Source organism: Pocillopora verrucosa, chromosome 10, assembly GCF_036669915.1.
Source record: "Pocillopora verrucosa isolate sample1 chromosome 10, ASM3666991v2, whole genome shotgun sequence".
Lineage (NCBI taxonomy): Eukaryota > Metazoa > Cnidaria > Anthozoa > Scleractinia > Pocilloporidae > Pocillopora > Pocillopora verrucosa.
This window is the reverse complement of record NC_089321.1, coordinates 4,540,400-4,557,227: the sequence shown is the minus strand read 5'-3', so window position 1 is coordinate 4,557,227 and position 16,828 is coordinate 4,540,400. Positions and strand designations below refer to the sequence as shown.

Here is a 16,828-nt window from a genome sequence, read left to right as displayed (position 1 = left end):
GAGAAACTCGCTGATTTCCAGAATTTTAAATAATGTCCTCACCAAACAGCGATGAAGGTAAGGTTCGAATTTGAATATGTACATTACAATTGCTTGGAGATGCATTTTAGTTTGCTTCGCGAACATGATGACAGGAGAACTTGAGATTTCTATTAGTGTATAGTTGACGAAGTCTTATCAACTGTTAAAGACAACTTGAAATAGATAGATTCCTAAGATATACGATATACTTGTTCAGGAAAAAAAATCCACACTGTAAATACATGTGTGTGTTATATATGAGAATTAGGGACTGTTATTAGTGCTTCAACATTAAAGGAACTCGCTTACTGGTTTATGTTCTCGGTCGCCGCGAGTTTCCCCTCCGGCTGCGCTTTGTCCATTTTATTTAAGATGGTGGTAAAAATTGGGATTTTCAAGCGCTCTATGTTAATTTGGAATATTTGTTTCTTTGCTCATATGAGCATATGATGTGATCAATGAAAAATCATTGTAAACAAATACTCCAAGATCGATGAACTTTTACCACCATCTTAAATAAAATGGACTTAGCTTGTTGGGTCTTCTCTAAGTGGTAGAAGGCAGAGGTGTGGTCGTTTAAATCACTTTGCAAAACTGAACTATTTTATCCATTGTTAAGAACGGGTCTCCAGTATCTAGACGCCGTCCTATCTAACTATGTACACAACCTAACCAACTAAAATAGTGTCTTTTTCAAATAAATATGAAAGGTGCTACAAAAAGAACCCTACCAGAGGCTGTTAGGAAAGCAGTTCTTGTAGAGCCCTCTGACCCTATTAGCGATGGTGGTATAGTCCAAGATCGAGGTAAATCACGAAATGGAATTTTTTTTTTTCATATCTCAGTCGTTAGCACTATTGCACTTATTATTTTTTGGGGGTAATTTGCTGCATTTATTTGGACAATTCGCAATTGAAAATGGTAGCTTCTGTCGATAAAGTTGATATCAGTTAATGGAATGTTAGCTTTCATTAGAAGTCTAAGCATCCGTGGTCTCTTCGATGACGAGGTTTCCCTAACATGACAATTTTATCATTGAAAAACTTAAAAACATTTAAGTATTAATGTTTCGCTTTAAAGCTTATTAACGAAAAGGATTTGTCATTCTCTTCCTTGTCAATCTTCTTCAAAAAAGGTTTGTTATGAAATAGTATAACTGAAAAAGAATCATTAGTCTTTTACATGAATAGAAATGGATTTGATCAATGAAAAATCACAGTGAACAGATACTCCAAGATCGATGAACTTTTACCACCATCTTGAATAAAATTGACTTAGCTTATTGGGTCTTCGCTAAGTGTCAGGAGGCAAAGGTGTAGTCATTTACATCACTTTGCAGAACTTAACTATATTCTCCTTTGTTAAGAACGGTTTTCAGGTCTTAAGTCTCCAGTATCTAAACGCCGTCTTGTCTAACTGTGTACACAACCTAACTAACTAAAATAATGTCTTTTTCAAATAGATGTGACACGTACTACAGAAAAAACCCTACCAGAGCCTCTTAAAAGAGCAATTCTTGGAGAGTCCTTTGACTCTCTAAGCGATGGTCGGATAGTCCGAGATCAAGGTAAATAACGCAGATGTCTCTTTTTATTAGCTTTCAACACTAGAAGGAGACTGTTAGACCTCTTCCTTGGCTCGACATGAGGAGGATTTTTTTTTTTTTGAAATCTCAGTCCTTTGCACTGTTCATTTGTCAAATAAATGCGCACACACTCTTATTCGTGCAAGCTTTCGCGCCCGACTCACTTTCTTGGTGCCTGTACTCAATATTTTATAATTCTCTATTTCCTTGACACACTCCCTCCACCCCCTCTAATGATAAACCAGGATGCAACGAAATCTCGCAATTAATTTTTTTTATAGTTTGAAATTGCTCGAAGTTTAAGTTTATAGCCTATTATAACATATCGCGGGCTCAAGTCTTACCTAATTCCTCAGGAGCCTCTATATTTGCACCATAACATGATTATCCGTGGTAAGAGGACAGGCTTTCCTTTCTTCATATAAAGAAATAATGACGTTATCATCTTTCCACAAGCTCAGTGGAAAGTGAGAGTGAATGAGACTGATAGTGTCTTTGTTACTTAAATAAATATCCAGAGCCAGGATAAAAAGTCAGACACGGTCTGCAAAACTTTCTTACTTTAATTTTTTTTTTAACCAATTAAGCTAACGCTTTACATTCTTGCTTTGTGATTATGTGCATGCCAATAACTGGTAATTTAACTTTTATGCATCAAAATACAAAAAAATGTTCTCTTCATCTATGTGCCCTGAACATTGCAGGGGAGGAGGCAGGTTAAATTAAAAACATGAATTAAAATAAGAGGGCCCCATTAATTTCAGTCCTAATCAAAGGAGGATCCTTTTTTTTCCAGATTCCCACCCTTTTAAACTTACATATCTTGTGACCAATTCCTTATTTCAATGTTCAGTTTGGGTAGGACCATTGGTAAGAATCACCATGCATTAATGAAAGCTTGAGCTAGTGTATTTAATGCAATCTAAATAATATTACATGTTACAGTATGGTAACTTACACAGGAAAATTATATAATCACACAATTCCAAACAAAGGAAGTCAGGTTATTGACTTGCCTGCTTCAACTTTTGAGGGCTTATGGTACAGAGAATAGACATGGTAAACAGCTAAAATTGATACAAAGTTGAAAGTTTGAAAGCTAAAAGATATACATGACAATCATCAGACCCTATGCATCCATGCAAAAGAAGGGTCATTTACCACCATACCTTCTCCCAAATGTTCATGCTTACAAGAAATCATTTATTTTTGTCTCTAGGTGGTACTGTATTTACAATAGTTCTGCCAACACAATGCATTTTTCTAAAGTTATCTCATAGCACATGACTGTACAGGTCAAGTGAAAGGTTCCTGCAGAGGGACTAACATTTCAATTACCTCAGCAAACTGTAATCATCAGAATTGCAAGCCATGGTGTATTTACCAAGTGCTAAAGTTTCCAAATTAGTTACCTAATTCTTACAGTGGAGTTCAATCCTTTTTTAGGCTATGAAATCATCAAATGTTACTCACATATTCAAATAATTACCTGAATCAAAAGTTATATTTTTTTTTAATAACCTGGTACCTTTAATTGTGATCCAGGAATAGTAAATGGTATTGAAGAGAAAGGAAAAGTGTTCTTGAAAACATTTCACATTAAATTAAATTTTGTTATGAATGTTAATTGTGATTGCAACAAAAACATCTGTGAAGCTATAACAATTACCTTTCCAGGTAAACAAACCATAATGAAGCATGATATGAATAAATTTAATCTCACCCAGTCTGAATGTAGAATCCAAAATCTAATTAACTTACTGATGAATAGGAAAAAGCTCAATGTGTTTTTCTTGCCTCTGTCATTCTAAATATCACAAATCAATCATGCCACCACTTCAATGTGATTTTTTTTAATGATGTGTGCTTTTTCTTATGAACCGCTTTTTTAAGTATCTATCTTTTACCAGCAGACATCTGAGAAGAATGAAGTGTACACTGGCAATTTGACACATTGCAGGCAAACCCTACAACTGATTAACCCTTTAGCACTGCTTGAATATATGATTGCATTAAGTAAAAATGCCAAGTAAACATCCTTCTGTGGTCTTCTACTCTTCCACCCTGGAGGTTGCCTTGTGTAACAAAAAAAAAGACCTTTTTAAAGACACCTCTACAATGGTAGGTACACACAACTGACATGTATGAGTGAAGCATGTCAAGCATTGAGGTATGATTGTCAATTTGCCTTTTATTATTCGCAAACAGCTTACTTCTATCAGCTTTAAAAACTTCTGTATCCCCATTTTCAAAGAAAAGCATTTCCCATGAAAATTTAAGCATTAAAGACATAAGCTACCAGCACCAGGTTTTTCATTGCAAGTGTTTCATATCATCAGATTCTCATCACATTTTTTTGTTACGGTACATTTGAAAGCATAAGAATATTTTAATCATTACAATATGTTGAAATCCCCCATTTTAACCCTTTAACTCCTATAAGTGACCAAGAAAGAATTTCTCCTTACAATATCAAAACAATATCAAGCAGATGAGTTATGAGAATAAAGAAAAATATCAGTTAGGGGATTATAAGATCCAATACTAAATCCTCCAAACTATCATCACAAGAACTGTATAGGAGATAGTAAGGAGAATTACTAATGAGATCTTGGGAGTTAAAGGGTTAAGTCCCACTGTTAACCTAGACAGAATTTCTCCTTACATGAGAATTAAGACAAATATCAATTTGGGGATTATTGGTTGATCCAATTCCAAATTCTCAAATTTAACATCACATAAATTGTATGGCAGACAGCAAGGAAGATTACTCATGAAATTTTGGGAGTTAAAGGATTAAGACACATATGGTAATTATTTGTAACAGAAACACAGCAAATAAATATAAAAGTATACTCCAGTAAAGTGTTCTTATGTAGAATGAAGTTTCAAACTCATTGAAATTAAGTTGACTTCATAATTCATATTTTAGTTAAAGAAATGTGCAATATCTCTTTACAAGGATGAAAAGGGAATGCCATTTATAAATTTTAAGATAGTAAATGCTAAAAACATAAAGATGGAATTTAAAAAACTACTAAAATATAACATATCTATTCACTGAGGTTTTAATCATTAGCTGTCACACAGAGATATAAAATAGGGTTTCTGAAAACAACCAGGGCAATAAAATTAAAGATTCAGGAGGAGCATATGATTTTAACTTGTTTACTAATGTTCTCACCTGAATTCCATCTGAAATGAGAACTCTGCAGGACTTCTGTTTTATCTTGAATTCAAACACAAAATTCAATTATTTGCAGGCAGGTTAAGGAGGAAATTAAAGGATGGAAACATGTTACATAAAAAGAAACCCCTTACAATAAAATAAAGCAGAAGCATACTGCCTACATGTCTATGCTTCTGAATACAGCTAAAATAGGTATTTTTTAAGTAATTATCTACATAACCGAGTGCAATATATGGTCACAAAAGCAATTTTATTCTAACCTTCCTACTTGAAGGGTACCTTGTGTATCAAGTATATCAAGTTCAGTACCTCCAGAGTCACAAGCCGGGCTTTTGGGGCTACAAAATAATAAAATAACCATCGAGTTATGTCAGGCCAATTTATCGAGAGTAAATTAAGTATAGTTTCCTACAATCGTATGAAAGTTTAAAATGTGCTTCACTTGTGCTATATATACGGATTTGTCGTTCTCAATTACTAATGAAATTCCGAGGGTGTGACTCAATTACTTCAAGAGACAATATCCAAGCAGGTTGCAGAAATGGTTCATGAATTGTAAACTGTTAATGTGTTGACAAAATTTCCCTAAATTATAGTGCCGATACGAATCCATCATTCATAATCGCTTATAAAATTCCGAGACTTAACCTCAATGAATTTAACAGAAAATATCCAGGTGGGTTACAGAAACAGAATCTCAAAAACTGCTCTTGAATTCGATAACTGTAAACAACAATTATTTACGCGAACCATGTGCTTACCAGCGCGCTTGTGAGGTCAAATTGCCAGAACCCCGTTTAATTGCACGATCACAGCTCGGGCGCTTCTTGCAAAATGTGATGAGTACCAATTTTAGAGATTAATTCCTCAGTTTGCAGCATAAAGAAAAAATATCGTATCGCAAGCATGTTCATCATAACGCCTCGAGATGTTGAGCGAAGAGAAAAAGGCTCCACGTTTTGTCACACAAACCATTTCCTGAAGTTCGAACGAATCAAGAAGAAAGCATAAAAACATAGCGCTGAAAAGTACGACAACCAAACCATTAAATTCAATAATCCCGCTGTAGAAACATATCCATTTTACCCGTGAGTTTGTTTGCACCACACATTTGCGGTCCGTAATTTGATTCTTAGATGTTTGACGGGTTCTCACATGACAATAAATATCGTCAAAATCAAATTACCGCGTTAGACTTAATGTAAACATGAACATCGCTGACTCAATCCAATTTTATTTTAATTTTGGGAAAGGCCATTACTTCGTTCTTAGATTAAAACAACACATCTTCGGCAAAGCGCAAATTTTCAAATGCTTGGAGTAAATCCTGCGATAATTAACTAAAGAGAAAAAAAGTAGAAACTTGCGCTCGCCGTTCGACATCATTTGAAAACTTTCTAGGCAAAACAAAATACGTAAGATAACTTCTTTTCCCATAACACCACGACTGTATTAAATTTTCAAACGAAAGGACAAGAAATAACTTGAAGAATACGAACACTATGCAATATTATTCGAGCGATGAACCGGCGTAAGAGTTTTTAGGCGATGAATGCCAGAGTCAATGTTTAACCGAAACGTGATCAGTTGAATTAAAAACTGAAGCTAGTATCAAACGACGATTGGTAAAAAAAAAGTTCGAATTTTTTTCTGGGTCTTAGCGTAAGAGAAAACCCAGATAGGACACGACTTACCTCCTCTTCTTTCGCGGATCCTTTGTAGTTCGCTTCTCTTTGTTGATGACCTCTTTTCAGTTTGTTTTCAGAAGCGACTTTGTATTTCCTTATCGCGTTGCTCTTCGCCAGAAACTCACCTTTTTACTTATGCCCTTTATTGTTCTCTTTCGCGTTCCTCTCGCCGTATTCTGCCTATTTTGGCGTCCTTTGTAACTTTCTTGCGCGATTTTCTGGACTCGCTTTACGCCGTTTACTTGTTGCTTTCTTTGGTCGCTCTGTCTCTTTATATCCAGCCTATCTTCAATTAAAACCCTCTCTCCACGAACTTGAATTATAACAATTTCCTCCGGTTGACAAAGCTTAAACTCTGCCGGTATTGTTGTCTCACGAGTTGTTTAGAAATTGCAAAATACTGAAGTTCAAGTTCAAGTTTTCAAATTCAAGTTTATTAAGTTTGCAGGAAAATCTTTGTACAATAATCACCTCCTGCAAATAGCGAGCTAATCTAGGCAGGCGGTGTTAAGGACATACAACACGAATTACAAAAACACGAATTATGCGAATTACTCGATTTTGCATACATTATTTGACAAAAGAGGGAAAAGGTGATAAAAAGTAAATTAATATATTATGTTTGAATTATAATTAAGATGCCTTTTTTATTTCAGAAATAAGAGTGCTAGTGTCAGCATAACTATCCAGACTTCCTAGAGTTGCAAATAGTAATGCTTGAATTTTCTTTTTGAATATGTGCTTCGGCAGACTTCGATAGCTTTCGGGAATACTGTTCCAAATTTTAGCCCCAACGACAGAAAAAGAGTTTTTATGATGATTAAGCCTAGAATAGTTAATATAGTAGTTACCAGGAGATGCTGATCGGGTATTATACTGATGTATGTCTTGTGTAGAAATAAAAAGATTGCAGATATTTTTAGGTGCAGAGTTAGTGGTTATATCAAGCATTAAGATTGATGAACGTTTGAAGTAGAGCATTGTTATTGGCAGGATGTTAGATTGCGCGAATTACTGTTCAACAAGATCCTGACCAGTTTGATTTCCCGCTCAAAACGCGGGTGGCAAATTTCATCTACTAGCTCACGTGAAGCCCTCGTGCAATGCCTAACCGTGTGCCTGCAGTACGCTACGCTGCAGCTCGACGTTCGAGTATGCGCACTTTATCGTGATCTGACAGTGTCTCTTGGCGCACACTAATGGGTATTCAAGTTACGCACGCAATCGCGCCTGCGCATTACCTTCTCCCTCGCCCTTCCGTTACTTCCGTTACGTAATGGCTAAGATAGTGCCCGTGGTACAGTTGGCCGCGCCGCAGTGCTAAAAGTAGCACCTCGTAGGGTCGTACAACCAAATTTTTTGGGCTTGATACGTTACTACTATTTCGTATAGTTATGGGGCTACGCTGGAGCTCCGCTATTACGTAACTAGCTCCCAACCTGCAGGGTTACTTATTCCACGCCCGCGGAGTCTGCGGCACGCTTATAAGCTTCGATACAAAAATTCCGAAAAATTACCCAAAACTCTATCCGGAAATTCTCCTAAAAATGTCTATAAATCTCGTTTGTATGTCAAAAAATTGGAATTATCAATAATTTGCAAAGCAAATGAGCTTTGGTTTAAACTAGTGTTAATATATGGCTATCGTTTTTGAACTGCGGATTAATAAATAAAGATGCATAAGAGTAGTGATGATCACTACTTAACCCTTTAACTCCCAGAAGTGATTCACATGTAACTTCTCCCTTTATTGACATCCATACGTCATAAATCGAAAAGGTGATAAGGATACTCAGACTTGTCGGGTAGAAGTGCTATTTTCTTGATCTAACACAAATTCTTGTAACTAATTTACATGGAAATGTAAAAGCAGCTTCAGGTGAGAATTAACAATCAGATCTTGGGAGTGAAAAAAAAAAAGCCTGAAAAAATATTTCATAGCCTTTAACCCTCGTACAAACCATAAATATTTTTTCAGACTTAATTTTCACTGCTGCTTAAGTAGTTTATGCTCAAACTTAACATTTAGATCAATAAAATGTATTTATGCAATATCTAAATCCGAAAAAGATGCTCAATTTCCCTCAAAGATCTCCATTGCGTCAAAGAAATCTCTCCTAAATGAGCGAGAATTTGAAAGGTCAAGTGAAAGACGCGTTTAGTATGAAATGGCTGGACTTGGCCTTTAGTGCATGCCGATGCAACGACCTCCTTTGTAGTGTTCATACCTACGATGATCACTCTCATCTTCATGTATGATTTAAACAGGTATAGTTACTCCCGATAAACTTTAAAAAATGTCGAAAAGATGTTGAGTGAAGAATAAGAAGAATATGTCAGTTCCTGACCCATCCCACCCCCCACTTCCCCCTCCTTAACATTCCATCACGTCCTTTAAAGATTAGACAGATTTTTATGGAGTCACTCTAAAAAGTTCTTCTCCAGTTCATGCCAAACTCCAGGAGCAATTCAAGAACCATCAATTTATGGAGCATACTGTTTCAATCATCGATGCAAATTCAACTGTTGTTAAGTGCGCGGTTTAACAAAGTAGAATCAAGAATTTTATGGACAATTGCATTAGATCGCCTCGTACTTCATCGTTTTCCTCAAGAACAGCTCAAGGAATGAGTGACATATACGAATGATTAAGGAGAGTATTTAAAGTGACGTAACAAGAAGTCTTTTTGTGCACTGATCTGCTATTTGATTTGCTATCATCTTCATTGGCTGCGTTGCTGATTAGAGGTTATTCAAGGTCTCGTGGAAAATGCAGAGTGTGTTTTAGTGTTACATTTCAGACGGATTGTTTACATTGGCGAGATCAGTTCGTTTCTCTGTTTAAAAGAACGTTTTAGAGGAAAGTTGGGAGAATGAGGAAGGCAAAGAATATCTAACTTAAAGAAGAATCAGCTGAAACCTACAATTTAGACCAGCTCAGTTGTTTATCACGGATCAGCTTCAAATGTAAGTTTCTTAATAAATCGTAACTCAGACATTCAAAATATTACGCGTAGCATCATAATGCTGGTTTTTGTTCTGGTATTTTGCAAAGATATTAGCTACGTTACACTATCTTTCGAAAATGTGTTTGGTTGAAAGATGAATCCCCTCGAGTGCTAATAGTTAAGACAGAGTGGCCTGTTACTGACTGCTGCAATATCAACCCACGGACCTTTACGTCTTACATGTACCGTCGACCTAGTCGAGTAACACTTTCAGCTTCTTTTTACTCTTTTAGTTTTATTCTTTAGTCGCGTTTTAACAAATCTATCGATTTTGGTGCTCAGCGATGGCGGAACTAGTCTTCGTTCGCACGTATGACAGAGTGACGAGACTGACAAGGAGCCTTCGCTTCCGCATTTCTAATGGCTCAAAGTTAAGAGACGTGAACAAATACAGCTTTTATATGATAGAGAACAAACAGTCACTCACCAAGGACTAGTGTCCATTTTTGTAATACCTCACTCTTCGTCAACCAACAATCGATCTTCTTGGGTTTTCATGGTGTGGTATTTGTCAGACCGAATTGAAAATTGTATTTGTTGTGAATGACAGCTTAGATTTGGTATTGTTTACAGTAGATTTAGCTTGGATTTCAACTAATTCTGCCTCTCGTTATCAGTACTTTTAGTTTTGTTTTGTGGGGATAAATGATGATGTGATGATAGTGATTATCCGATGCTCGGATAATTTGGCAATGATTTATAGTAACAACCCTTTTACAGTCGAGCTTGGTCAAGTCTAGGTCATGCATGTTTCCATACGTTCTTTGAGCATCATTTAAAAGTTTTAAAATTGCTGTACAGGGTTTTTTTTGTTTGTCTTCATTTTTCTCAATAAAACCGTGACTTGTTTTCAGCATTGATGAACAGGCTGTGACGTTAAGAGACTAGAGTCTCTTCTTAACGAAAAATTTTCAGCTTGTGCTGTAATAAAATTTAGAATATATGTATTTTATGAAATTAAAAAGGAAATTTTGTTTGTAAATGACCTCATTTTGATCAAATGATTCATTGGTAGGAAAGAGTGTCGCCTTCTGTAATAATTTTGGTCATAATCCGTTTCTTTGCTGCTCTTTATTTGTTTATTTAAAATAAAAAGCTGTTTCTAAATGCTAAAAGTTATATCGTATGTATTTCATGACAAGCCCTAAGCTCATTATTGTTCCTTTGCAATTGCATGTTTTTGTTTTCTAGGCTGTCCTTTTTCTCCCCGTTGTTTAACTCTCCCCGATGAACCAAGACGCAATGTGAAGATATTTTCTGGTGATCTTTTAAATAAATAATGCATGACAACGTTCATCGTTGATCGAAAGCAATTTGTTTTAATAAATGGGAAAAGATCTGGCCTTCAGTGCCATAGTGCCCTATGGTGTCCCACAGGGATCCCTCTTGGGACCAAAGCTATTTTCGATCTTAGTAAATGACTTGCCTGACTGTATACCAAATGGTGAAATCCACCTCTATGCTGATGACACCACAGCATTCGTTATTGGAAAGAATGATAATGAGGTAGTAACTTTACTTAATATTGTATTCTCAAAAATTAGCAAATGTTGTAGTATAAACAACCTCACAATTCATCCAACCAAATGAAAAGTCATACTAATCTCAAGAAAGAGCTTCACTGGCCCATTGAAACCTGTCAAATGGCGAAACAAATATCTAAAGTATACGGATAAAGTAAAAGTACTTGGAATATATATTGACAACAAAGTGACTTGGAAACCACATATCAAAGAGCTAACTAAATCATTCAATGCACAACTAAAGTCTCTTAAAAGAATATCCTATTTGTCAACTAAGGAATTGGAAAGTATCTATTTTAAGTGGATTATACCACACATAAATTACTGTGTATCTGTATGGGGAAACTGTTCAACCTCTGCTTTTGAACCCATTGAAGCACTGCATGTAAAAGCAGCAAGATTAATCCACAGACTCCTTTCTTCCTTAGAAGATCATGATGTACCAAAGAAGGTACATTGGCAGAACATCAGCAATATCTATAAAAAGAGACTTGCCTTAGAAATGCTTCAAATTATAAACTCTGATGGATGTCACAGATTATCTCATATGTTCAAACAAGTAAACTCTGTTAGAATAGGCAAACTAATTGAAATGAATACAACAACTTCAGAGTTTGGTAAACAATCTTTGTTCTTCAGAGGTCCAGTTACCTGGAATAATCTGGACAGAGACATAAGAAATGCATAAAATATTAATTCTTTCAAATTAGCTCTAAAAAAGAAATAAAGATTGATGGAAACTATAAGTTACATAAAGGTACAATGCAATAATTTAAATAGGAGAACTGAAGATTTTCTATACTATTGAAAGTGATTATTTTTAAAATTAATTACTTATTTATTAGATTTATATTTATATTTGATTATTTATCAATAATAATTTATTGAATGATCTATATTTTATACTTTATAAAAACTTTTAAGATTATGTTATCAGGTTCTCTTTTTTTAAATATTTTAGCATGAAGTTAGGAGGTCCACATCAGCGAAAGCTGCCCTTATCATGACTTTATTCAAATAAATTATGTATATATGTATGTAACCTCCCTTATTTCATAGACAGTGATTGCTTTCCAGTCTAACACAAATGTTACTATTTTCATGTGGTCATCCTTCTTTTCAAACAGTTGTGTAATCATAGTGAGAACCAAATTCTCTAAAAATACAAGCGACTATTTATCGTACATTTCTGGTCACACATATCATGGTTATTTCTCATTGAATTGTTTAGTTGAAAAGGAAATGGGTGATACAACTCTGAGCGACGAGCGTAGAAGGATTTTGAGAAGAGTAAAACGGCACCTTGTAAGAGATATGGATGCAGAAGAAGTTTTACTACAAATGACAGCTGAGAACGTCTTTAACACAACTGAAGAAGAGAGAATAAAAGTGAAGCTAACACGATCGGAAAAAAATGAGCAGTTGCTGGACATTTTACCATCCAAGGGTGAAAAAGCCTATGAAATCTTCAAGGAAACACTCCAAGAGGTTCACCCGCACCTTGCAAACATAATTTTGGAACTTGGTAATTGTTTTGACGACCATGAAAATCAATTAGCATTAAAAAAAGCTGTACGATTACACGCAATTGTAATTTTTTCAAAGTTTCGCACTTCATTGCGTTCTTTTCTTTCATTTCAGAAAAAAAGGAACTGGGAAGTGAAGAGCAAGCTGAAAGGGCAAGACAGTCACCTGACTCAAGTAAGTTCTTAGATTTACTTTATTTTCACCCAAAGAGGGGGAGGGGGGGCTGATGAAAACCAATTTAGAAAGGAAGTCGTTACTTTACAACGATGCATGTCAATGCAAGAAGAAGAGCCCGCTCCCCCTTCCCTCCCCCCCTCCCCGCGACTCATCAGAGTGCCGCGAGACATCCGGGTATTTTTCAAGTCAACCGGTTGAACGGTCCTCTGAGAAGAGAGTGGGAAACAATAAGGAAAATGACTGTAAATCGCCTAATTGCGCCTTCTTTTTTCTGTTTTACTCACAAACTAGTTGCCATAGATATTTGCCAGCATAGGAATTTGTAGAAGAAGGCTCGATGAACAAATTTATACTAAAGTTTGGTTTCTGCGGTTTCTATAACCATTATCGAATATGCTTTGAAAAACGGTTATTCTAGATGCCCCTCCGTATGGAAGCTGATCTTCGGTTTAATAATAATACGACGAACTATTCGCGAAACTTCACAGTCAGCATATGAAAAAGTTACTCTCTCATGAGAGCTTATGAAAATTTCGCTTCAGTAGGAAGGCTAGAAGTACTATCGACACTGAATTTTTCCGAAGCAACTTCTGGCCATCCTGAATTTTTCGTCGAGAAGCACGGTTCACCGATTTTTAAAACTCCCGCGAGTGTACCTAGGCAAAACTCAGCCTCTGCTAACAGTAGCACGCACGCCAATGTAATTCAGCATTGAAATTGAGATACTGCACTAACAATACCGACTTCGCAAGCTTTGGGATTGGGCGAATTCGGAAACGTAACCATTGCCAACACTCTTCGCGGTTTGCTGCGGCAACAGAAACAACAAGATCTTCTCAAAAATTTAGAATTCTGCCATGCGTACCGTTAAAGAAAGCAACGTGTTGATCGGGAGCTCTTTTCAGAGCTCACAGAATCCCCGGTCAACCCTGCCGAAGTGTTTGATGCTCTTCAGTACAAATTGAGGAGAATCGGGTACGTTGTCCTCGTGTTGCCATCTCCTGTCGGGAAAGCTGTTCACAGCCGGAAGAGTGGATTATCCTGTTAAGAAGGTGAACCAAGCCTCGAATGGCAACATTCACCGGGCCGTGAGATCAAAGTTCTGGGCTTGCCTCTCACTAAATCCGGACGAGATCCACCCAGAACCAGATCTAGATGGGGTGATCGAGGGGCTATCGAAAAGGGAACAAGAACTGATTACTGAAAACCAAAGACTATGGGCCGAGATTTAAGGTAACAACACATTTATTCCATCCACTATTGAAGCAATGTGATACGTTTGTCATCAACCCGAAGTACACACAATAGGCCTACACTTTTATCGAAGTGAACCAGATCAAACGACAATTTTTTTTTTTTTTAAAATGAAGCATCACAGTTCTATGACGCTATGATCAAGCTCACTACTGTTCAGAAACAGAACTGTCATAAAAGAAGGGCGACAGAAGAAGTCAGGCGACATCAAAAACAGCGTCATCTAAGGAAATAAGGTAAGCTAATTTTACGTATTATTTAACCCTGTTCTTGTATTTATTTTCTTAGTATTCTTCCGGTATGCATTTTATACTTAGGTAATTAAATATTTTTATACACACGTCTTTGGGTATGAATGATGTATATGAAATTAATCAATCTTTGCTCTATTGCAAAATAATCATATTTTAAAAAAGTAGGATGTAAGGCTATAAAAGTTACACAATTAAATGACTAGAAAGTCAAAAACCAATTCAAGCAGGCTTAAAGCAAAGTAAAGATATTTGGCTCCTTTAATGTAATGGATCACTTGAGAAAATGATAACCGTTCTCGAGAAATCAGATGGATGGAAGAGAATAGTATTTAAAATGCTAGACAAGATCTAACACAACTTTTAATGATTTTCAGGTGCAATATGAACCACCTTTGTGGCTATTTTCAGCCACCTGAGCTAAAAAGAGGATTAAACAAAGATTGGCCAACACAACCTGGATGCCAATATGCTTTTGGATCATGTCGTGATAGACTCCATCTGATGCTGAAGATAACAGACCGGCTTGAGGAGGGCATAATTATGGATATTCTAAAGTGAGATGAGGCAATTATTTCAGTTTTCCTGTCAGAGTCAAATCTTTATGCTTATTGACCTCCAAAACAGACAATCAGGCAAACAAATAATCAGAAAACAAGTGAATGTGAAGTAAATAAGACAAAATTTTAAACATTGCGTCTTGTGTAGGATGACGACAAGACATAGAATTGAAGGTAGGAGTCAGAGTTGCATTCGACAGAGTTCCTCAAAACAGTTCGAACACTTGGGGTGACGCTGAACCTATACAAAAATAAAGTCAACTGAGAATGGACTTTTCTTTTGGTTGGTGAAAAGAGACTCTTTCTACACAAACTTCTAGGCAGTTTTGCGCAGATCCTTCCACCAACCAGAGTGGAGCATACAAAACAACTCTGGACGGTAAGTATGATGAGGCTTCATCACATTGTTTCATGTACTCTATAAAAACTCACTAATAATCTTGCTTGCTTGTCATTTCACAATTCTAGAGAGCTGCTAGACATCCTACACACAGAGAATTTGTAAGATGATGACATTACAGAATTTGGACATTTTGTTTTTCCAACCCCTTCTGGCTTATTCAAAGCAATTTATAACATAGCTAATAAATTTGTATAATCATATTCAATTGCGTAAGCGTACTTCATTTTCCTATTGTGCATGCTCATGACGTCAGCAAACAAATCCCACGAGAAAAAAAAATTTCCATCGGGTTGAAAATGTTATAAAACAATTGGTTCATACGTCAGCTGTGCGTTCATCGAGATATGAAGCACGCGGGAAGTTTGGAGAGCACTCAAGAAGCTAGAGTTGCTCTCGGCTACGCCTCGCATCTTTCGTGCTCTCCAAACTTCCCGCGTGCTTCATATCTCGATGAACGCACGCTGACGTATGAACCAGTTGTTAATTCTTACACCCCAAATAAATGTCTCAAGTGCGGACACGAATGTATGGTTAAAAAAAAATTTATGATGGCAAATTTGTCAATAATTTTCCAAATACAGAAGAAAATTTTACTAACCTCTCTAAACTTTGTGCCGCTCACAACCACCGCCATTTTCTTCTTCTGACGTAAAAATAGAAGCGCGCGCGGACTGTTGAACGACCGCAAGACCCACGGGCCTTCTGCCCAGGCCATTCTTGAAAGTGTCCAATTTTTGGCGTATTTCTCGCCGCCACGACTGAAGAGCACAAGACCTGCTGCAGTCCAGAAAGTATCCATTTTACGCTTAGCCATTTTTCAAAAGACGTATAACTGAAAAAAAAAAACATCGGGCGCTACGAGAAGTCGAATACTGTACTGACTCTGAATGAATGTTACCAATCAATTGATGCAACATGACACTCAAGCGTAATGATTGAGGTGGTCTTGTGTGTTAATTTTCCAGATCAGCGCAAAGTGGCCCAGAATTTAAGCTTAACCTGTAGCACTTGCGAAATCATAATTTTCTTTTCTTTTCTTTTTTGTAGGGCCGCAAAGACAGGATAAAGACACGTAAGGCCGTCCCTACAATAATGTTATTTTCAAGAAACAGCAAATCAGTCTCAATAAAATTATCGTAATTGCTCCATTATGGTCCCCATTTATCTTGTTTTGCTTTTCTAAATAAAAACATAAGAAAATAAGACCACCTCCTGTTACTGTTAAACATATTTTCAAAGAAGAACCAAGGCTTGCTGCTATCAGCTCGTCTTTACTGGAGAGGTATGCACTCCCTAGAGATCTAACGGCAACCCAGGGAAGATCGCTCGCAGTGCATCGTGACGCACGGTGTTGGTTTCGTTCCGAAACAGGGGCACTTTTAAACCCTTCTCGAATAGAATACATAGTCACTCTCTACATTTATCGGCGCGAGGTGGATCGACACACCTGTTCTCGAAGGCGGCGATGAGATCTTCCGGCAAATGTTCGGCTGGTTCCCATGTATTTTCACCAGGGGAGTAATTCTGCCATTGGATGATGTATTCCACTTTACCTTTTGCAACAATGTGCTCCACTTCGTAAACTCCCATTACAGTTGGCTTTACCTTCGGACAGCATTTCCAAAAGAAATCCTACAGTTG

At 36.7% G+C, this 16,828-nt stretch overlaps 1 protein-coding gene and 2 long non-coding RNA genes across 5 annotated transcripts in view; 2 read left to right on the top strand and 1 right to left on the bottom strand.

Moving 5' to 3' along the window:
* Positions 1-16,828, top strand: part of LOC131794762 (titin homolog) — a 34,716-nt gene that overhangs the window by 7,601 nt on the left and 10,287 nt on the right. For both annotated transcript variants that reach the window (XM_066173837.1, XM_066173836.1), the window contains 4 exons: positions 732-827; positions 1,484-1,588; positions 12,247-12,540; positions 12,657-12,716. In XM_066173837.1, coding sequence (XP_066029934.1) covers positions 732-827; positions 1,484-1,588; positions 12,247-12,540; positions 12,657-12,716 — 555 coding nt within the window. The remainder of the gene's footprint in view (positions 1-731; positions 828-1,483; positions 1,589-12,246; positions 12,541-12,656; positions 12,717-16,828) is intronic.
* Positions 2,258-6,267, bottom strand: LOC136284058 (uncharacterized). Of its 2 annotated transcripts, XR_010719062.1 has the most exons (5): positions 5,883-6,267; positions 5,558-5,774; positions 5,057-5,134; positions 4,791-4,835; positions 2,258-3,681 (listed from the first exon to the last, which is right to left on the bottom strand). It is a non-coding gene; the product is annotated as an uncharacterized lncRNA (long non-coding RNA). The 2 variants fall into 2 exon arrangements; XR_010719061.1 differs by having other exon boundaries at positions 5,558-6,267.
* Positions 12,958-16,307, top strand: LOC136284059 (uncharacterized). The gene is made up of 4 exons (XR_010719063.1): positions 12,958-14,209; positions 14,602-14,781; positions 14,933-15,163; positions 16,235-16,307. It is a non-coding gene; the product is annotated as an uncharacterized lncRNA (long non-coding RNA).